Source organism: Babylonia areolata, chromosome 7, assembly GCF_041734735.1.
Source record: "Babylonia areolata isolate BAREFJ2019XMU chromosome 7, ASM4173473v1, whole genome shotgun sequence".
Classification (NCBI taxonomy): Eukaryota; Metazoa; Mollusca; class Gastropoda; order Neogastropoda; family Buccinidae; genus Babylonia; species Babylonia areolata.
Genome location: NC_134882.1, coordinates 42552447 through 42568517, shown reverse-complemented (window position 1 = coordinate 42568517; position 16071 = coordinate 42552447). Strand labels below are relative to the sequence as shown.

At 46.5% G+C, this 16071-nt stretch overlaps 1 protein-coding gene across 1 annotated transcript in view; it reads right to left on the bottom strand.

The window, feature by feature from the left end:
• Positions 1-585: 585 nt before the first annotated feature.
• Positions 586-16071, bottom strand: part of LOC143284269 (uncharacterized) — a 33521-nt gene continuing 18035 nt past the window's right edge. The window contains exons 5-13 of the mRNA XM_076590956.1: positions 15373-15608; positions 14492-14756; positions 12154-12428; positions 10651-10789; positions 9644-9757; positions 8587-8703; positions 7652-7845; positions 4287-4370; positions 586-3597 (exon numbers count right to left, since the gene is read on the bottom strand). Of these exons, the coding sequence (XP_076447071.1) occupies positions 2962-3597; positions 4287-4370; positions 7652-7845; positions 8587-8703; positions 9644-9757; positions 10651-10789; positions 12154-12428; positions 14492-14756; positions 15373-15608 (2060 nt within the window). The 3' untranslated portion in view covers positions 586-2961. The remainder of the gene's footprint in view (positions 3598-4286; positions 4371-7651; positions 7846-8586; positions 8704-9643; positions 9758-10650; positions 10790-12153; positions 12429-14491; positions 14757-15372; positions 15609-16071) is intronic.

Below are 16071 nucleotides of genomic sequence, written 5' to 3'. Positions count from 1 at the left end.
TGGCATATGGAAGGGATTTGCTTAGGCTGCTGTTGATTAATTAAGGTCTGTACATCTAGTTATTGTCTCTTGTTCATAGCTGTTGCTCCAAACAGAAGGACTGATTTTATGCTGGTATCAGACGGTCTCGTCTGGATGTGACGATTTATTTCTCAGTTTTGAGCTCCACATGTACTTAAGCTGCGGGAATGCTGTTCTTGCTTGGTCAGTTCTTGTTCTGATGTATGCAGTTGTCAGTGTCACTACCCAGGTTGATGGAAAAGGCAGTCTACTTCCACGTGTACAGGCCCAATGAATGTGTGTGTGTCTGTGTGTGTGTGTGTGTGTGTGTGTGTGAGAGAGAGAGAGAGAGAGAGAGAGAGAGAGACTCTCACACACACACATACAGAGAGAGAGAGAGAGAGAGAGAGAGTTTCAGATTAGCTGAAGAAGCGTTAAGCAGTACTTAATTAACAGGTTTGATTTTTTTCGCCCATCAAAGCAGAAAAATGTGTTAAAATATATTTTCAAAAACAGCAATGATGCACAGACTTGTGTATTTCAGTCACACAAACTGAAAAACGAAAGCTAAAATATGTTAAAAAAAAGAAAAAAAGAAGAAAAAAAAAAGAATAGATTACATAGTACACTACAATTATTCTGCACAGAAAAGACTCGAGGACAAAGTGATTGTAAAGACCCAATCACATTCGTATACTTCAAATGCAAATGGTAAATATTACATTGGCAAAATTAGTTAAGTCCAACTAAAGAAATGATTATTTCTCAAAGAGTTGTCTTCTTTAGATGTCATCCACAAAAATTGCTCGCCTTTGAGAGTATCACCACAAAAAGTATGTCTAAAAATCAAAGAAGAAAATGGACAATGAATGAAATCATTAATAAGGACATCCTTTCAACAAGAACATCAACAGAGAGAATTTCTCATCATGAAGTGTATCGTTAAAGAAGAAACATGATCATGAGTAACACCAACAAAGAGGAAATAATTATCATAAATATTGAACACTCACAAAGAGGAAATTTCGTCATAGTAACACCAAGAAAGAAGAAATGCCATCATAAATAACAGCGAAAAAAAAAGGAAATCTTATCATATACAATCTGACAAAGTTAAAGTAGAATAACATAATAATTTAAATATACCTAATAAATAAATATTTCCAACGAACTTTATTTAAAATAAAGAAACTCCAACTCAGCTGTGCAACACATAATCAAAGCACAACAAGCTAAGCTTATAAACAAATAAATAAACAAATAAATAAGGGAACAGTTTTTTGTGTCCCCTAAATTATTCGATTATAAATTATCATTAAATATATGGTACCACAAATGACTCAGTCGAGCCAGGCAAGAGAGCGGTTTGAACAGTATCCTTTCTTTTCTTTTCCTTCTTCAAAGACTGCAACACCGTGTGTCTGTTTACCCGTGTTTTATATGGGTGACGATATAGCTGGTCTATGTGTGCAATGTATCCCCGTGATTTATGTGGGTGACGATACAGCTGGTCTATGTGTGCAATGTATCCACGTGGTTTATGTGGGTGACGATACAGCTGGTCTATGTGTGCAATGTATCCCCGTGGTTTATGTGGGTGACGATACAGCTGGTCTATGTGTGCAATGTATCCACGTGGTTTATGTGGGTGACGATACAGCTGGTCTATGTGTGCAATGTATCCCCGTGGTTTATGTGGGTGACGATACAGCTGGTCTATGTGTGCAATGTATCCCCGTGGTTTGTGTGGGTGACGATACAGCTGGTCTATGTGTGCAATGTATCCCCGTGGTTTATGTGGGTGACGATACAGCTGGTCTATGTGTGCAATGTATCCACGTGGTTTATATGGGTGACGATTCAGCTGGTCTATGTGTGCAATGTATCCCCGTGGTTTATGTGGGTGACGATACAGCTGGTCTATGTGTGCAATGTATCCCCGTGGTTTATGTGGGTGACGATACAGCTGGTCTATGTGTGCAATGTATCCCCGTGGTTTGTGTGGGTGACGATACAGCTGGTCTATGTGTGCAATGTATCCCCGTGGTTTATGTGGGTGACGATACAGCTGGTCTATGTGTGCAATGTATCCCCGTGGTTTGTGTGGGTGACGATACAGCTGGTCTATGTGTGCAATGTATCTCCGTGATTTATGTGAGTGACAATACAGCTGATCTATGTGTGCAATATATCTCTTTCTTTGTGTTTTTGATTTTTTTCAAAATTACAAAGGCACTAATAAATCGGGCACTTACCCTTTCTACATCACACTTTTTGCGTAAAGTGTCTCTTTAGTAGGTCCTGTACTCTACAAGGAAATTACTGCAGTTACAGGATTAAAAAAAAAGAAAAAAGTAAAGGACCATGGCGTGTCTCTCCAGCACGGAAATCACTACAGGGAAATCACTGCAAATACAGGGCTCATGAAATGTTAAGGACCATAGGCAAGGGGAGCTTGCACAGGTTTCTTCTTTGATGCATGGTGAAATGATGCCGAACTTTGGGCAAGGAGCGGTGTGTACAGTCATTGTAATCAGGCCCACTTATAACCAGAGGTTCTGTCTTAAAGCACACGCAATTATTTCTTCTCCCCCCCCCCTTTTTTTTTAAACCATACTGCAGCTATCCATTTTTTTTTCTTTTTCTTTTTAGAACATTTTCTGAAAATATTTCTGCTTTTATGAAGTGGTCATTAACTTTTTGTGAAGGATGTAAATGCATATCGTTGATATTTGGATGGATTCTGATCCGTTCGTGTTTGTTTATTTGAGCTTCTCGTGACTTTCTCTTGTGTGATGAAACCCTGCATAAAACGTTTATTAAAAAAAAAAAAAAAAAAAAGTGCATGACTGCACACTTGATAAGGTAATGTGTGAAGACAAAGACCACCGTGAGAGTCAATGCGATAAGGTGTGTATCTATATGTATGTAAACCAACCTCTGTCCTTTTCTTCCCAAGGTTCAGATCAGTTCGCGGACAGGGACCCTCTCTTTCGCAGACCCCTTTCTTTCATCACCACCACCACTACAACCACCACCACTGTCCCCCTGACCCTGACCTTGACCTTGACCCTGGGGGTGTGTCACGTGCACCAGGATAGTCTCGGGACGCACGTGCAGTAGGTGCTTCCTTCTGGAGCTCCGGTGCTGGGGCAGCGCCAGACCTCCCCTCTCCTCACCGCCTCCCCCGCCTGCCGCCGCCACGGACTCCACGAAGCGGGAGACCTCAACATGGGCCAGCTGCCCCTCTTCGCTGCAGTCGCTCCCCAGAGAGCTGACGGCTTTGACGGGGCTGTGCGAGGAGGAGCAACCCGCCGTGGGATGAAAGCTCGCCGCCTGCGCGGCGGACCCTCCGCCGGCTTCCTCCAGCGCGGGGTCGGCTTTCACCTTCAGAGACTTCTTCTGGAGGTTCCGGATCCTGACGACGATGAAGGAGACGAGGGTGGCGAGGTCCATGACGACGATGAGCCCGAGGACGACGACGAGGAGGGAGACGCCGACGAGTCCGATGCCAGCGGCGGAGGGTCTGCTGTCTGTGGCGCTCTGCAGGCGGTGCTTCTCTTTCGACGTGTTCTTGGCGTTAACCGTCAGTTCCTCCTGTGGGGGGAAACACACATACACATATACGCACATATACATAAGAAACACACACACGCAGATTCACACGTGTACACATACATACAGACAGACGCACGTACACACGCACTCACGCACGCACACACACATACACACGAACACACACACACACACACACGCGCGCGCGCGCGCGCGAGCGCATACACACCTTTTTGTTGTTTTTATCTTCATGCTTCCTCTTGTCTGGTATCATTTTTCATTATTTATTCATTTCATTGAAGAGATGTTTAATTGAAGGACGATTGAACACACACACACACACACACACACACACACACACACACACACACACACGCCTTTTTGTTGTTCTTCATACTTTTCTCGTCTAGTTTCACTTTTCATCTCGTCTGGTATAACTTTCCTCTTTTTTGTTAATAATTAAGTTATCTATTCATGAATTCATTTCATTTATCGGATGTTTAACTGAATGACGATTGAACACACACACACACACACACACACACACACACACACACACACACACACACACACACACACACACACACACAATCTACAATTTCGAACATGATTCTGGACACATCTAAACATTCTCTCTCTCTCTCTCACTCTCACTCTCTCTCACTCTCTCTCTCACTCTATCTCTGTCCCTCTCTCCGGCATTTTGACACAACCTCCATCATTCTATCAACCTTTATCTCCTGCACCAGCTCTTTCCTCTGTTGAGAGATGGCCTCCCTGTCTGCGTCGTCCAGCGAGTTCACGAACTGTGCCACCTTCAGAATCAAAATAATCATAATACTAGTAATAGTATTTACATTGCGCTGAATCTTCTGCAGAAACAAATCAAAGCGCTTTCACACCAGTCATTCACACGCATGCATAACTGGTGAAACTGAAGACATGAAAGAGGCAGGGGACGGAGACTATCTTGGGAAGAGGTGGGTTTTCAGGCAAGACTTGAAAGGGCTGAGTGTGGAAACCTGACGAAGCGAATCACAGTTATCTGAGTAGGAGAAATTATGTGCGGTGAAGTCTATAATACAAGCAGAACAATGAGACGTGACATACAATAAATACATTATCACAAAATCACACACAACAAAAATCATAGCAAAGCTATGTGTTTCATTGAAAAACAGGGTCTGCTTCATCTAAGGCAAACAAATTTGATAGGGGTTGACATGTGCTAAGGTTTAATTACTCACTCCTTACTGTGTACCTGATATCAAGTACACACAGGTGAGAGCGATCATTACTGCGTACCTCTATACACGTTTTGACAGTCAAACATTTCCATGTCTCACACAGGTGGAAATGGACAAAGCTGAGTGGGTCTCCTGTCTTGTCTTATTAGCATAGCATAACCTCAGACCACTGGTATTGGCCACTCTTTCTTTGTTATTGAGGTTTCGAACTAGTTTTATGGCAACCTGGACTGAGTGAACGCACGTGTGACAATTGGCGTCACAGGCTGAAACACGTTATTTTCGAAAGAGACAGAAAAATTAATAGTACTTTCAACTTGAAGGATCAAAGGAACGGTTTGAACTTGGAAGGGGATGGAGAAGGGAGAGTTCCTTTAGTCCATCAGAAGGAGGTCAAAGTGTGCTGGACAGTGAAACTGACGTGAGTGACAGGGGAAGGGGGAGGGGCAGTGGATGTGACAGGTGACAGGGGAAGGGGCAGTAGATGTGACAGGGGAAGGGGGAAGGGCAGTAGATGTGACAGGTGACAGGGGAAGGGGAAGGGACAGTAGATGTGACAGGTGACAGGGGAAGGGGAAGGGACAGTAGATGTGACAGGTGACAGGGGAAGGGGGAGGGGCAGTAGATGTGACAGGTGACAGGGGAAGGGGAAGGGACAGTAGATGTGACAGGTGACAGGGGAAGGGGGAGGGGCAGTAGATGTGACAGGGGAAGGGGGAGGGGCAGTAGATGTGACAGGGGAAGGGGGAGGGACAGTAGATGTGACAGGGGAAGGGGGAGGGACAGTAGATGTGACAGGGGAAGGGGGAGGGACAGTAGATGTGACAGGGGAAGGGGGAGGGGCAGTAGATGTGACAGGGGAAGGTGGAGGGGCAGTAGATGTGACAGGGGAAGGGGGAGGGGCAGTAGATGTGACAGGTGACAGGGGAAGGGGGAGGGGCAGTAGATGTGACAGGTGACAGGGGAAGGGGGAGGGGCAGTAGATGTGACAGGGGAAGGGGGAGGGGCAGTAGATGTGACAGGGGAAGGGGGAGGGGCAGTAGATGTGACAGGGGAAGGGGGAGGGACAGTAGATGTGACAGGTGACAGGGGAAGGGGGAGGGGCAGTAGATGTGACAGGTGACAGGGGAAGGGGAGGGGCAGTAGATGTGACAGGGGAAGGGGGAGGGACAGTAGATGTGACAGGGGAAGGGGGAGGGACAGTAGATGTGACAGGGGAAGGTGGAGGGGCAGTAGATGTGACAGGGGAAGGGGGAGGGGCAGTAGATGTGACAGGGGAAGGGGGAGGGACAGTAGATGTGACAGGTGACAGGGGAAGGGGGAGGGGCAGTAGATGTGACAGGGGAAGGGGGAGGGGCAGTAGATGTGGCAGGGGGAAGGTGGAGGGGCAGTAGATGTGACAGGGGAAGGGGGAGGGGCAGTAGATGTGATGACAGGGGAAGGGGAGGGAGTAGATGTGACAGGGGAAGGGGAGGGGCAGTAGATGTGCAGGGGAAGGTGGAGGGGCAGTAGATGTGACAGGGGAAGGGGAGGGCAGTAGATGTGACAGGGGAAGGGGGAGGGGCAGTAGATGTGCAGGCAGGGAAGGGGGAGGGGCAGTAGATGTGACAGGGAAGGGGAGGGCAGTAGATGTGACAGGGGAAGGGGGAGGGGCAGTAGATGTGACAGGGACAGGGGAGGGCAGTAGATGTGACAGGGGAAGGGGAGGGCAGTAGATGACAGGTGAAGGGGAGGGGCAGTAGATGTGCAGGGAAGGGGGGGCAGTAGATGTGACAGGGGAAGGGGGAGGGGCAGTAGATGTGACAGGGAAGGGAAGGCAGTAGATGTGCAGGGAAGGAGGGGAGGCAGTAGATGTGACAGGGAAGGGGAGGGCAGTAGATGTGGCAGGTGACAGGGAGGGGAGGGCAGTAGATGTGACAGGTGACAGGGGAAGGGGGAGGGGCAGTAGATGTGGCAGGTGACAGGGGAAGGGGGAGTAGATGTGACAGGTGACAGGGGAAGGGGGAGGGGCAGTAGATGTGACAGGGGAAGGGGGAGGGGCAGTAGATGTGACAGGGGAAGGGGGAGGGGCAGTAGATGTGACAGGGGAAGGGGGAGGGGCAGTAGATGTGACAGGGGAAGGGGGAGGGGCAGTAGATGTGACAGGGGAAGGGGGAGGGGCAGTAGATGTGGCAGGCGAACCATTGCTGTTGAAAACAGAGGAAGCGTTTGTTTGATGTTTCTTTTCCAACACTTCCACCATACATGGGGAAAGACACTCCAGACAAAAGTATGACAGACCACGCCCCCCCCCCCCCCTTCCTCGAGTTGATGTAAGTTCAATTGCAGTTTGTAGATGCTCCCATTCATTCATCATTTACACTCCAATGCGATTATCAGTGTGAGTTTTGTGGAAAACAATCTTTTTTCATGAACAGTGCAGACTTCACCTGTATATATATATATATATATTTTACGTCATGAAAAAACCCTCTTTTCTCAGCCTCTGCCGTAAAAAAAAAACATTATAGAAGTTAGAGTTTTGAAACATTGTGCTGTCATTATTCAATACCTCAACAAATGTGTGTCCAAATTTCAAAAGACTGTGTTTTGTTGTTATTTCTAAACTATTCCCCAAAAAAAAAAAAAAAAAAAAAAAAAGAACCCCCCCCAAAAAAACAAAAAACAAACAACAACCAAAAAACACTTTACACACGCCCAGTATGAACATCCCCATCCCCACACGTGTACAAACGCGCACAATACGAGCAAAAACAAAACATTCACAGCAGTGATACAACACAGTTTGGAACTGTAATGCACAAGGATAATATCAGTGCTGCTGAAAATGGATGGGCTTTCAGACATACCTTGCAGGAACATGGACATAGTCGTTTAGGTAGAGAGGGAGGGGGACGAGTTGTCCTGCTTGTTGTTGTTGTTGTTGTTGTTGTTGATGTTGTTGATGTTATCGTCGTCGTCGATGATGCTGTTGTTGGTGATGGTGGTGGTGGTGGGGGTTCGGTCGTGGGGGCCTCGGTTGTTGCCCCTTCTGTGGTGATTTCTGGACAGACATTTGGTTTCCACGGTGTTTGTTTAATCTTGAAGCACCAGTAAAGCATAAATTAGCCTGTATGTACCATTCGATGTCTGAATGCAAACCGTTACAGTAAGTATGATTGCGTGTCTGCATAATCGCACTGCCATTCTGTACGCCCAAGTTTGACAGACAAATAAAAAATCTCCTTCTAAAGGTATTTTTTTTTTATATAGTTTAACGGGAACTCAGGCAGGTCTCTTCAAGCAATTTGCTCTTGTTCTCTCCTACCTATGTTTCAAATTATATGCATATGTTTGTGTGGGGATGTTTGAGTGAATGTTTTCAGTGGTATCGTAAAGCGAATAGAGCTTCAATAATATGCGCCATAGCAATATGTCTTAATGAATAACCAAATCGAAGAAAACAAAAAACAAAACAAAAAACAAACAAAGAAAAGAAGAAAAAAACAACAACAAAAAACAAAAACAAAACAATCCCCTCCCACACACACACACACACACACACACACACACACACACACACACAAAACACGTATAGAAGAGACAAATGATTTTTAACCTTATTCTCCCCCCCCCAACCCCCTCACCCCCCACCCCCCAGAGAACAGCAAGACTGTGACAGCGTTTGTCTTATGTTCCCCCTCCTTCCCCCAAAAAAGGCGAACATAGGGGTGCGGGGGGCGATGTTACACGAACAAAATAGTGAAGACAATGAACACCTTCGTTCAGATATATGTTAACATACCTTCCTCACACGCTGCGCCACTGTATCCAGGGGGGCACGTGCAGTTAAAGGACTGCACGCCATCACTGCACACACCGCCGTTTGAACACGGCCCAGAGTCGCAATCATTCACCGTGTCTGTACAGAGACACAACATACTGTCACTTTTGTTTGTCTTTTCTCTCTCTCTCTCTCTCTCTCTCTCTCTCTCTCTCGTGTGCGTTTTCACACGTCATTGTTTGTAGATTTAATGGCCATAAACCAAAATGACGTCATAATGGCCATCACACAAAAGAACGTCACGATGGCCATCAACATTAGGAAAGTCATACTGGCTAATAGCCATGAGAACTTCATTTTGGCCAAAAACCCAAAGGACGTCATAATGGCCATCAAGCAAAAAGAACGTCACGATGGCTATTAACATTAAGAACGTCATCCTGGCTGCTAACCACAAGAACTTCATTTTGGCTATAAACCATTAACAAGCCATAATGGCTGTAACCAAAAGAACGTCAGAATGACTATTAAGTTGTAAGTACGCCATAATATCTATTCACCATAAGGACGTCATAATGGAATTAACCAAGAGAAAGTCACATCGGCTATCAACCACAAAGACAGCATAATATCTATATTTTACATAAGAACGGCAAATGTCCGTAAACCATGAGAATGTTATAATGACTATCAACCATAAGAACGTCATGGTAGTGCATTAATCATAAGAACGTGATAGTACCTACTAACCAGCATAAGAACGTCAAAATGGCCATTGGCCATACAAAGTCATAATGTCTGCTAACCGCAAGAATTCAAATTGGGCACAAACCATAAGAACCTCATAATGGCTACTAACCATAAGAACGCTACAATGGACTATTAACCACAGGAACGTTATAATGACATGACCATTAGAACGTCATACTGGCCATCAACCATAAGAAAAACATAACAGCGAAATACACGAAATCACACACACACACACATACGCACACGCACGTACACACACACACACACACACACACGTACACAAACACACACACACACACACACACACACACACACACACACACACCTTCCTGACACAGCTGCCCCCCAAACACCCCGAGACAGTAGCAGCGGAAGGAGGACCCGACGCCGTGACAGATGCCTCCGTTGGAACAGGGGGAGGAGGCACACTCGTTCACACCTGACGTCACGGTGCAGGCAGGGGGCAGAAAGAAACGAGGTATTTAGTTTTTGCTTCTTTTGTTTTTTGTTTCTTTGTTTGTTTGTTTAAAGACATTTTTTTTGTGTTTTTGTTTAGTGCAGAATCTCTTTATGCCGCTGTCTGTCTGATTCTCGCGTCTCTATCTGTCCCTCTCTCTTTTTCTCTCTCTCTTCATCCCTTTGTTTCCCTTCTCTCTCTCTCTCTCTCTCTCTCTGTGGAATCAATATATATATATATATACATATATGTATGTATATGTATATATATATATATATGTGTGTGGTGCGCGTGTGTATCTATGTATCTCTGTGTGTGTGCGCCAGTGTGTGTGTGTGTCTGTGTGTACACGTTTGTGTGTGTGTGTGTGTGTGTGTGTGTGTGTGTGTGTGTGTGTGTGTGTAAGCAAGTTCAACTTTCGTAGCTCGTATTGACTCTAACGGGGCTAAATTTACCCCTTGCTCCACTCCCGGAAGTGTCTGGGTGTGGGGTGGGCTGGTGGATTGGTATTTTAAGACTAGCTAGAATAACCCCACCACCCATCACGAGAGGAAGGAGCGGGGATACAGAAATCTAACTGTAGAGGGTCAATCAAAAACAGCTAACGTGTACCCTGCGGGGTTCATCCCAGGCTAGTCTGCATAGACCCCAGGATTTATCCGGGGTTAGCAGGATTTTGTTGTTGCTGTTGTTGTTGATAAAACAAACTTTATTCACAGAAACATCAAAGCAGCTGTATAACAGATAAGTCAAAGCACAACACGCAAAGCATAACCAATATAACAGGATTTGACCCATGGGGGTAAGAAAAAACAACAACAACAACAAAAAAGCAACAGGGGGTGGTTGGTATAACTGGGCCGGTCCAGCGGTACCTGTGAAGTCCGGCAGGGTGTGTCCGGCAGGGAAGCCCAGGCTGGCCCCGTCAGCAGAGCAGTGGACATCAGCAGCCAGGCTGCTCCCGTTGCTGTGATACAGACGGGCCGGCCAGGACGTCACCCGCTGTACGCCGTACTGTGGAGGGGTCGGGGCAGGGGGGGGGGGTATGGAGAGGGGGGGGGACAGAACATACACACACGTAGCCACACACACACACACGCACACACAGACACACACACACGAACGCACACTCGCACACACGCACGCACACACACACTCGCACGCACGCACACACACACGTACATACACAAACACTCGCACGCATGCACGTACACACACACACACACACACACACACACACACACACACAAGCATTAAAATCTTTTATTTGAAGACAAGAGGAGAACACATAATAGAAATTCGTCATATAATTCATGTTTTGACCACCCGTGGTACAAATATTAATGTTTGTTGGATCCCTTCTCACGAATTTCTCACGAAGGGATTGTGGGAAATGAGCGGGCGGATCGTTGTGCGAAAAAAGGCGCAATGAACATTTACAATGCCATAGAAATTCGTATTCCATATCCTTTACAAGAAGGTTATTCTGTGCTGGAGAAAACTTGCTGGAACCATGTCAATAAACTAAAACAGGAGTCTGATCCTGACAGAGAAAATACTGACAATAGCTCGCGAAAAATTGATTGCAAGATTTCTTTTAAAACAAAAGGACATCACAGTAGCAGAAGGCTCAGCAGTCTAATACACAGACTACGACTGGATGCCATAAAAACAAAATATACTTCTAATGTGACTTGCATTTGCGGCAATGAAATTACCCCCGTGCATATCATCTTTTAATGTGAACAGTTAAAACATACTTACCTATGTCTTTTACAAAATCTGCAGTTCCACCTGCTTCCATTGGAAATGTCTTATATGATAATCAACATGTGTTTGAAATAGTTCAAAGTTTAATTTGGAGCTCAACTGGCTCTTTGTTGTAATTCTACCGGTTGACTAGTTAGTTTATTTCATTTCGTTTATATTCTTCTTCTTTAAAAAAAAAAAAAAAAAAAAAAGAATGTTAAATTGAGGAGAGAGGAACAGGGAAAGTAGTGATGATTTACGGTATGGGTGGGGTGGGGGAGAAAATGGATTTTCGTCTAAAATCACAAATGTGGATATACGTTAAGCAAAAGAACGAACACACACACACACACACACACACACACACACACACACACACACACACACACACACACACACACAGAGCGAGCCGAGGAGTGGTTACAGCGTTGGAATTTCAATCTGAGGGTCCCGGGTTCGAATACCGCTCACGGCGCCTGGTGGGTAAAAGGTGGAGTACTTTTTTCTGATCTCTCAGGTCAACAAGATAAGCACACCGAACCGCATGAACAAGAGCAAGAACAAGAAGAAGAAAAAGAAGAACAAGATCAACAAGAAGAAGCGTGACAACAGAAGTCCACGCCACTCACGGACAGCCCCTGTCCATCCAGCGAGGACTGCAGTGCAACAGGCTGGGTGTCCAGGAACACTCCTGAGGCGTGCTCTTCCTTGACCACTACCGTCACGTAGCACTCGTACGCCTGGTCGCTGTGGCGTGGGGTGATGTCAAGGTCAAGGACGTAGTCGGAGGGGGCAAGGTCAGGGGAGGTCAGGGAGGTCATGAGGGGGTCACCCAGTTCCGGGGTGATCCCGGCCACGGTCTCGCCCTGTCCCAACGTGTAGCCCACCACCAGTATGGGCTGATCTGTACGTGGGGAGGACACACACACACACACACACACACACACACACACACACACACACAAACACACACACCAACATACACGCGTACACATACACACGCACACACACGAACACACACACACAGACACACACACACACACACGTACACATACACACGCACACGTACACATGTACGCACACACACACATACACACACACATACACACGCACACGTACACATACACACACACACACATACACACACACGCACGCACGCACGCACGCGCGCGCGCACATATGCAAGGTCTCTCACTTGTCAAATGAAAATAACACTATGCGCAAGGAGTGTTCTTTTGTCCTCCAAAACAGTTAATTAAAAAAGGACCAAAAAATACAAAAATACTGAGATTGTGCTGCATATATACTTACTCTTGGTGTTCAGTTACGGGCTACAGAATTAAAAGCATACCACGAAACAAGAACAACAAAACAGCACTACTACTACTACTACTTACCATTATTATTGTAATAACAATAGTAACAAGCATAATGATAATGTATCTTTAGCGTAAATATTCAGCGAGAGCAAAATCAAAGCGTTTTCATTTTTCACACCCAACTTTAACATGCATGCATACAACTCTGAGACAAAGGGATGAAACACAAATTCTTTAATACACATACATAGCCGGGAGGCTGTAGACACTAAGGACATAGAAGGGAGGGCATGTATCAATTGGAAAGAGGTGGGCATTTCACGAAGCGACAGAGAGTGATCGTTTCAAGTGCAATAGTTGTGCATCTTGATGTTCACACAAAACTGGCATGTTCTAAATTATAGTTTGCGAAATTAAAAGGCTGGGAATTCGTCTTGCTGTTAGACAACAGCTCTCCAAAAGGATATATATATATATATATATATATATCTGTGTGTGTGTGTGTGTGTGTGTGTGTGTGTGTGTGTGTGTGTGTGTGTGTGTGTGTGTGTGTGTGATCTTGAATTCTATATTTTTACGAAAGGGTGGAGATTTTTCCGATCTCCCGGATCAACATATGTGCAGAAGATCAAATACAGCCAATCCGACTTAACCTTTCAGTTTCAGTTTCGGTTTATCAAAGAGGTGTCACTGCATTCGGACAAATCCATATTCGCTACACTACATCTGCTAGGTAGATGACTGATAGCGGCATAACCCAACACGCTTATTAGTCAGGCCTTGAGTGCATGCATGTATATTTGTGTACCTATTAGAGTGCATATCTTTTACAGAAATTTGCCAGAGGACAACACTTAGGTTGCTTTGGGGATAGAGGGTGATGGGGGGTGGGGGTGTGGGGGGACAGGAGGGGGGAGGGGTAAAGGGGGTGGCTGTGTGTGTGTCTGTGCGCCAAGTGCGTGCTACACACGTTGGGACCTCAGCATGCACTGGGAGCATGGTAAGAGAACCCTTGGCAACGTGAGTGTTGCCCTCTGGTGAAATTCTGTTTCCTACCTACCTCACGACGCCTCCCTCCTTCCACCCCGTCCCCCACCCCAGCTACCTACCTTTCTCACCCAAACCCCACGCCTTCCTTCACCCCTCCCTACCTACCTCCTCCCCCCCACCCCCTGTACCACCCACACCCTATCCCTCCATCTTCCCACCCACACACCCCGAAGTAGTGATGGAATACGTTCTCTCACCTGCCGTCATCAAGAACATACCCTGTCCTCCATCTTTCCACCCACACACCCCGAAGTAGTGATGGAATACGTTCTCTCACCTGCCGTCATCAAGAACACATCCTGTCCCCCATCTTTCCACCCACACACCCCGAAGTAGTGATGGAATACGTTCTCTTACCTGCCGTCATCAAGAACACACTCTGTCCCCCATCTTTCCACCCACACACCCTGACGTAGTGATGGTGTACGTCGTTTCACCTGCCGTACCCACAACGAACCACCCACACCCTGTCCCCCAACTTTACACCCGAACACCCCGAAGCAGTGGGGAACGTCGTCTCACCTGCCGTCACCCACAACGTACCACACACAAACTGTCCCCAAACACCCAAAAGAAGTGGTGGAGAACGTCGTCTCACCTGCCGTCACCCAGAACATACCAGCTGTGATCAGCCCCGTCTGCGTCTGCTGGATAGTGAACTCCTGGAAAGGGAGATCACCGATGGCGTTTGGCGTCAGTCCCGGCCCGTAGCTGACTGACGTCCCCCTCTGGCCGGGCACCACCCGGTAGATGGCTCCCGTGGTGCGGCCCTGGAAAGCGTGCAGCAGGTAGCGCTTGCCCAGCGCTTGCACGGGCACCATCATCTCCACCAGGTGGTCGCGGTACTGCCGCATGGTAGGCACCTGCCCAGAGGCCATCAGGGCGGTTTGTTGTTGGTCAGTCGTCATCATCCATCCACCCGTCCATCCATCCATCCAGCATCATCGTCATCATCATAATCCAACATCACCATCACAACCATCATCATCACATCCATCCACCCAACCTTAATCATCGCTGATCATCGACATCAGCTGCGGCATCACTCATCACCATCATTCATCATTAGAATCCAGCATGCGGTATCTATTATACTTACTGACTTCTTGAAGTCAAAGGCAAGAAGGTGGAGGTCTGGGGGTATGGAAGGTTGTTCCCCCCCCGGCCCCCCCCCCCCCGCCCCCAACCCCCCCCAATCCAAATATCCACACACTCTTGAAATCAGCGCTAAAGTAAACAAGTTGAATGTATCGATTTACTCATATGGTTTCGCACCTTCATTAATGAACAACAAAACATGCAGGACGGAAAAGCGCTGCTGACGAAGGCGGTCAGAGGAGACCACCGAAACAGACACACAAGTAAACTGAAACCTCCCGTTTCTGAGCAAAGAAAACTTTTCCAGCCATGTACATAATTATGTATTCAGAATGTGAGAACCATCACCCAGGAAGATACCTCACCAACTTCAACACTGACCTTGGCACAGCTGTTTCCCGAAATGACCGCCACGGGTTTGCTGCTGTTGACGACACTTCCGGTGATGTCACCGTCACACAGCACGCGCACCGTGTCCTGCGCGTGCAGGCGGAAGTGCATCTGCGCGCTGTCCGTTGTGTCCAGCACCACGCCCCCGCACGTGGTGGCCTTGAGCACGCGCACAGTCACCGTCACTTCCGTGTCGTTCTCCGCTGCCGCCACCACCAGTTGAGCGTCTGTCCAGTATGGCCGGGCAGGGAGAAAGGAAACGAAACGGAATGAAATGAAACGAAACGAGACGTTGTGTTCAGATAATGCGCAAAGTATCAGTATCAGTATCAGTAGCTCAAGGAGGCGTCACTGCCTTCGGACAAATCCATATACGCTACACCACATCTGCCAAGCAGATGCCTGACCAGCAGCGTAACCCAACGCGCTTAGTCAGGCCTTGAGAAAAAAAAAAAAATATATATATATAAGCGTACATACATAAATAAATAAATAATAATTATGATGGGAAAAAAAGGTAGTAGTAATGAAAATAATGATAATAATAATAATAAATAAATAATTAAATAAATAAGAGAACAATGATGATAAATAAGCAAATAAATATAAAACATGAAGACACACATTCACACATACACCCACACATGCATAACAGATATGCCCCCAAAACGCAGTTTCATAGATATGAAA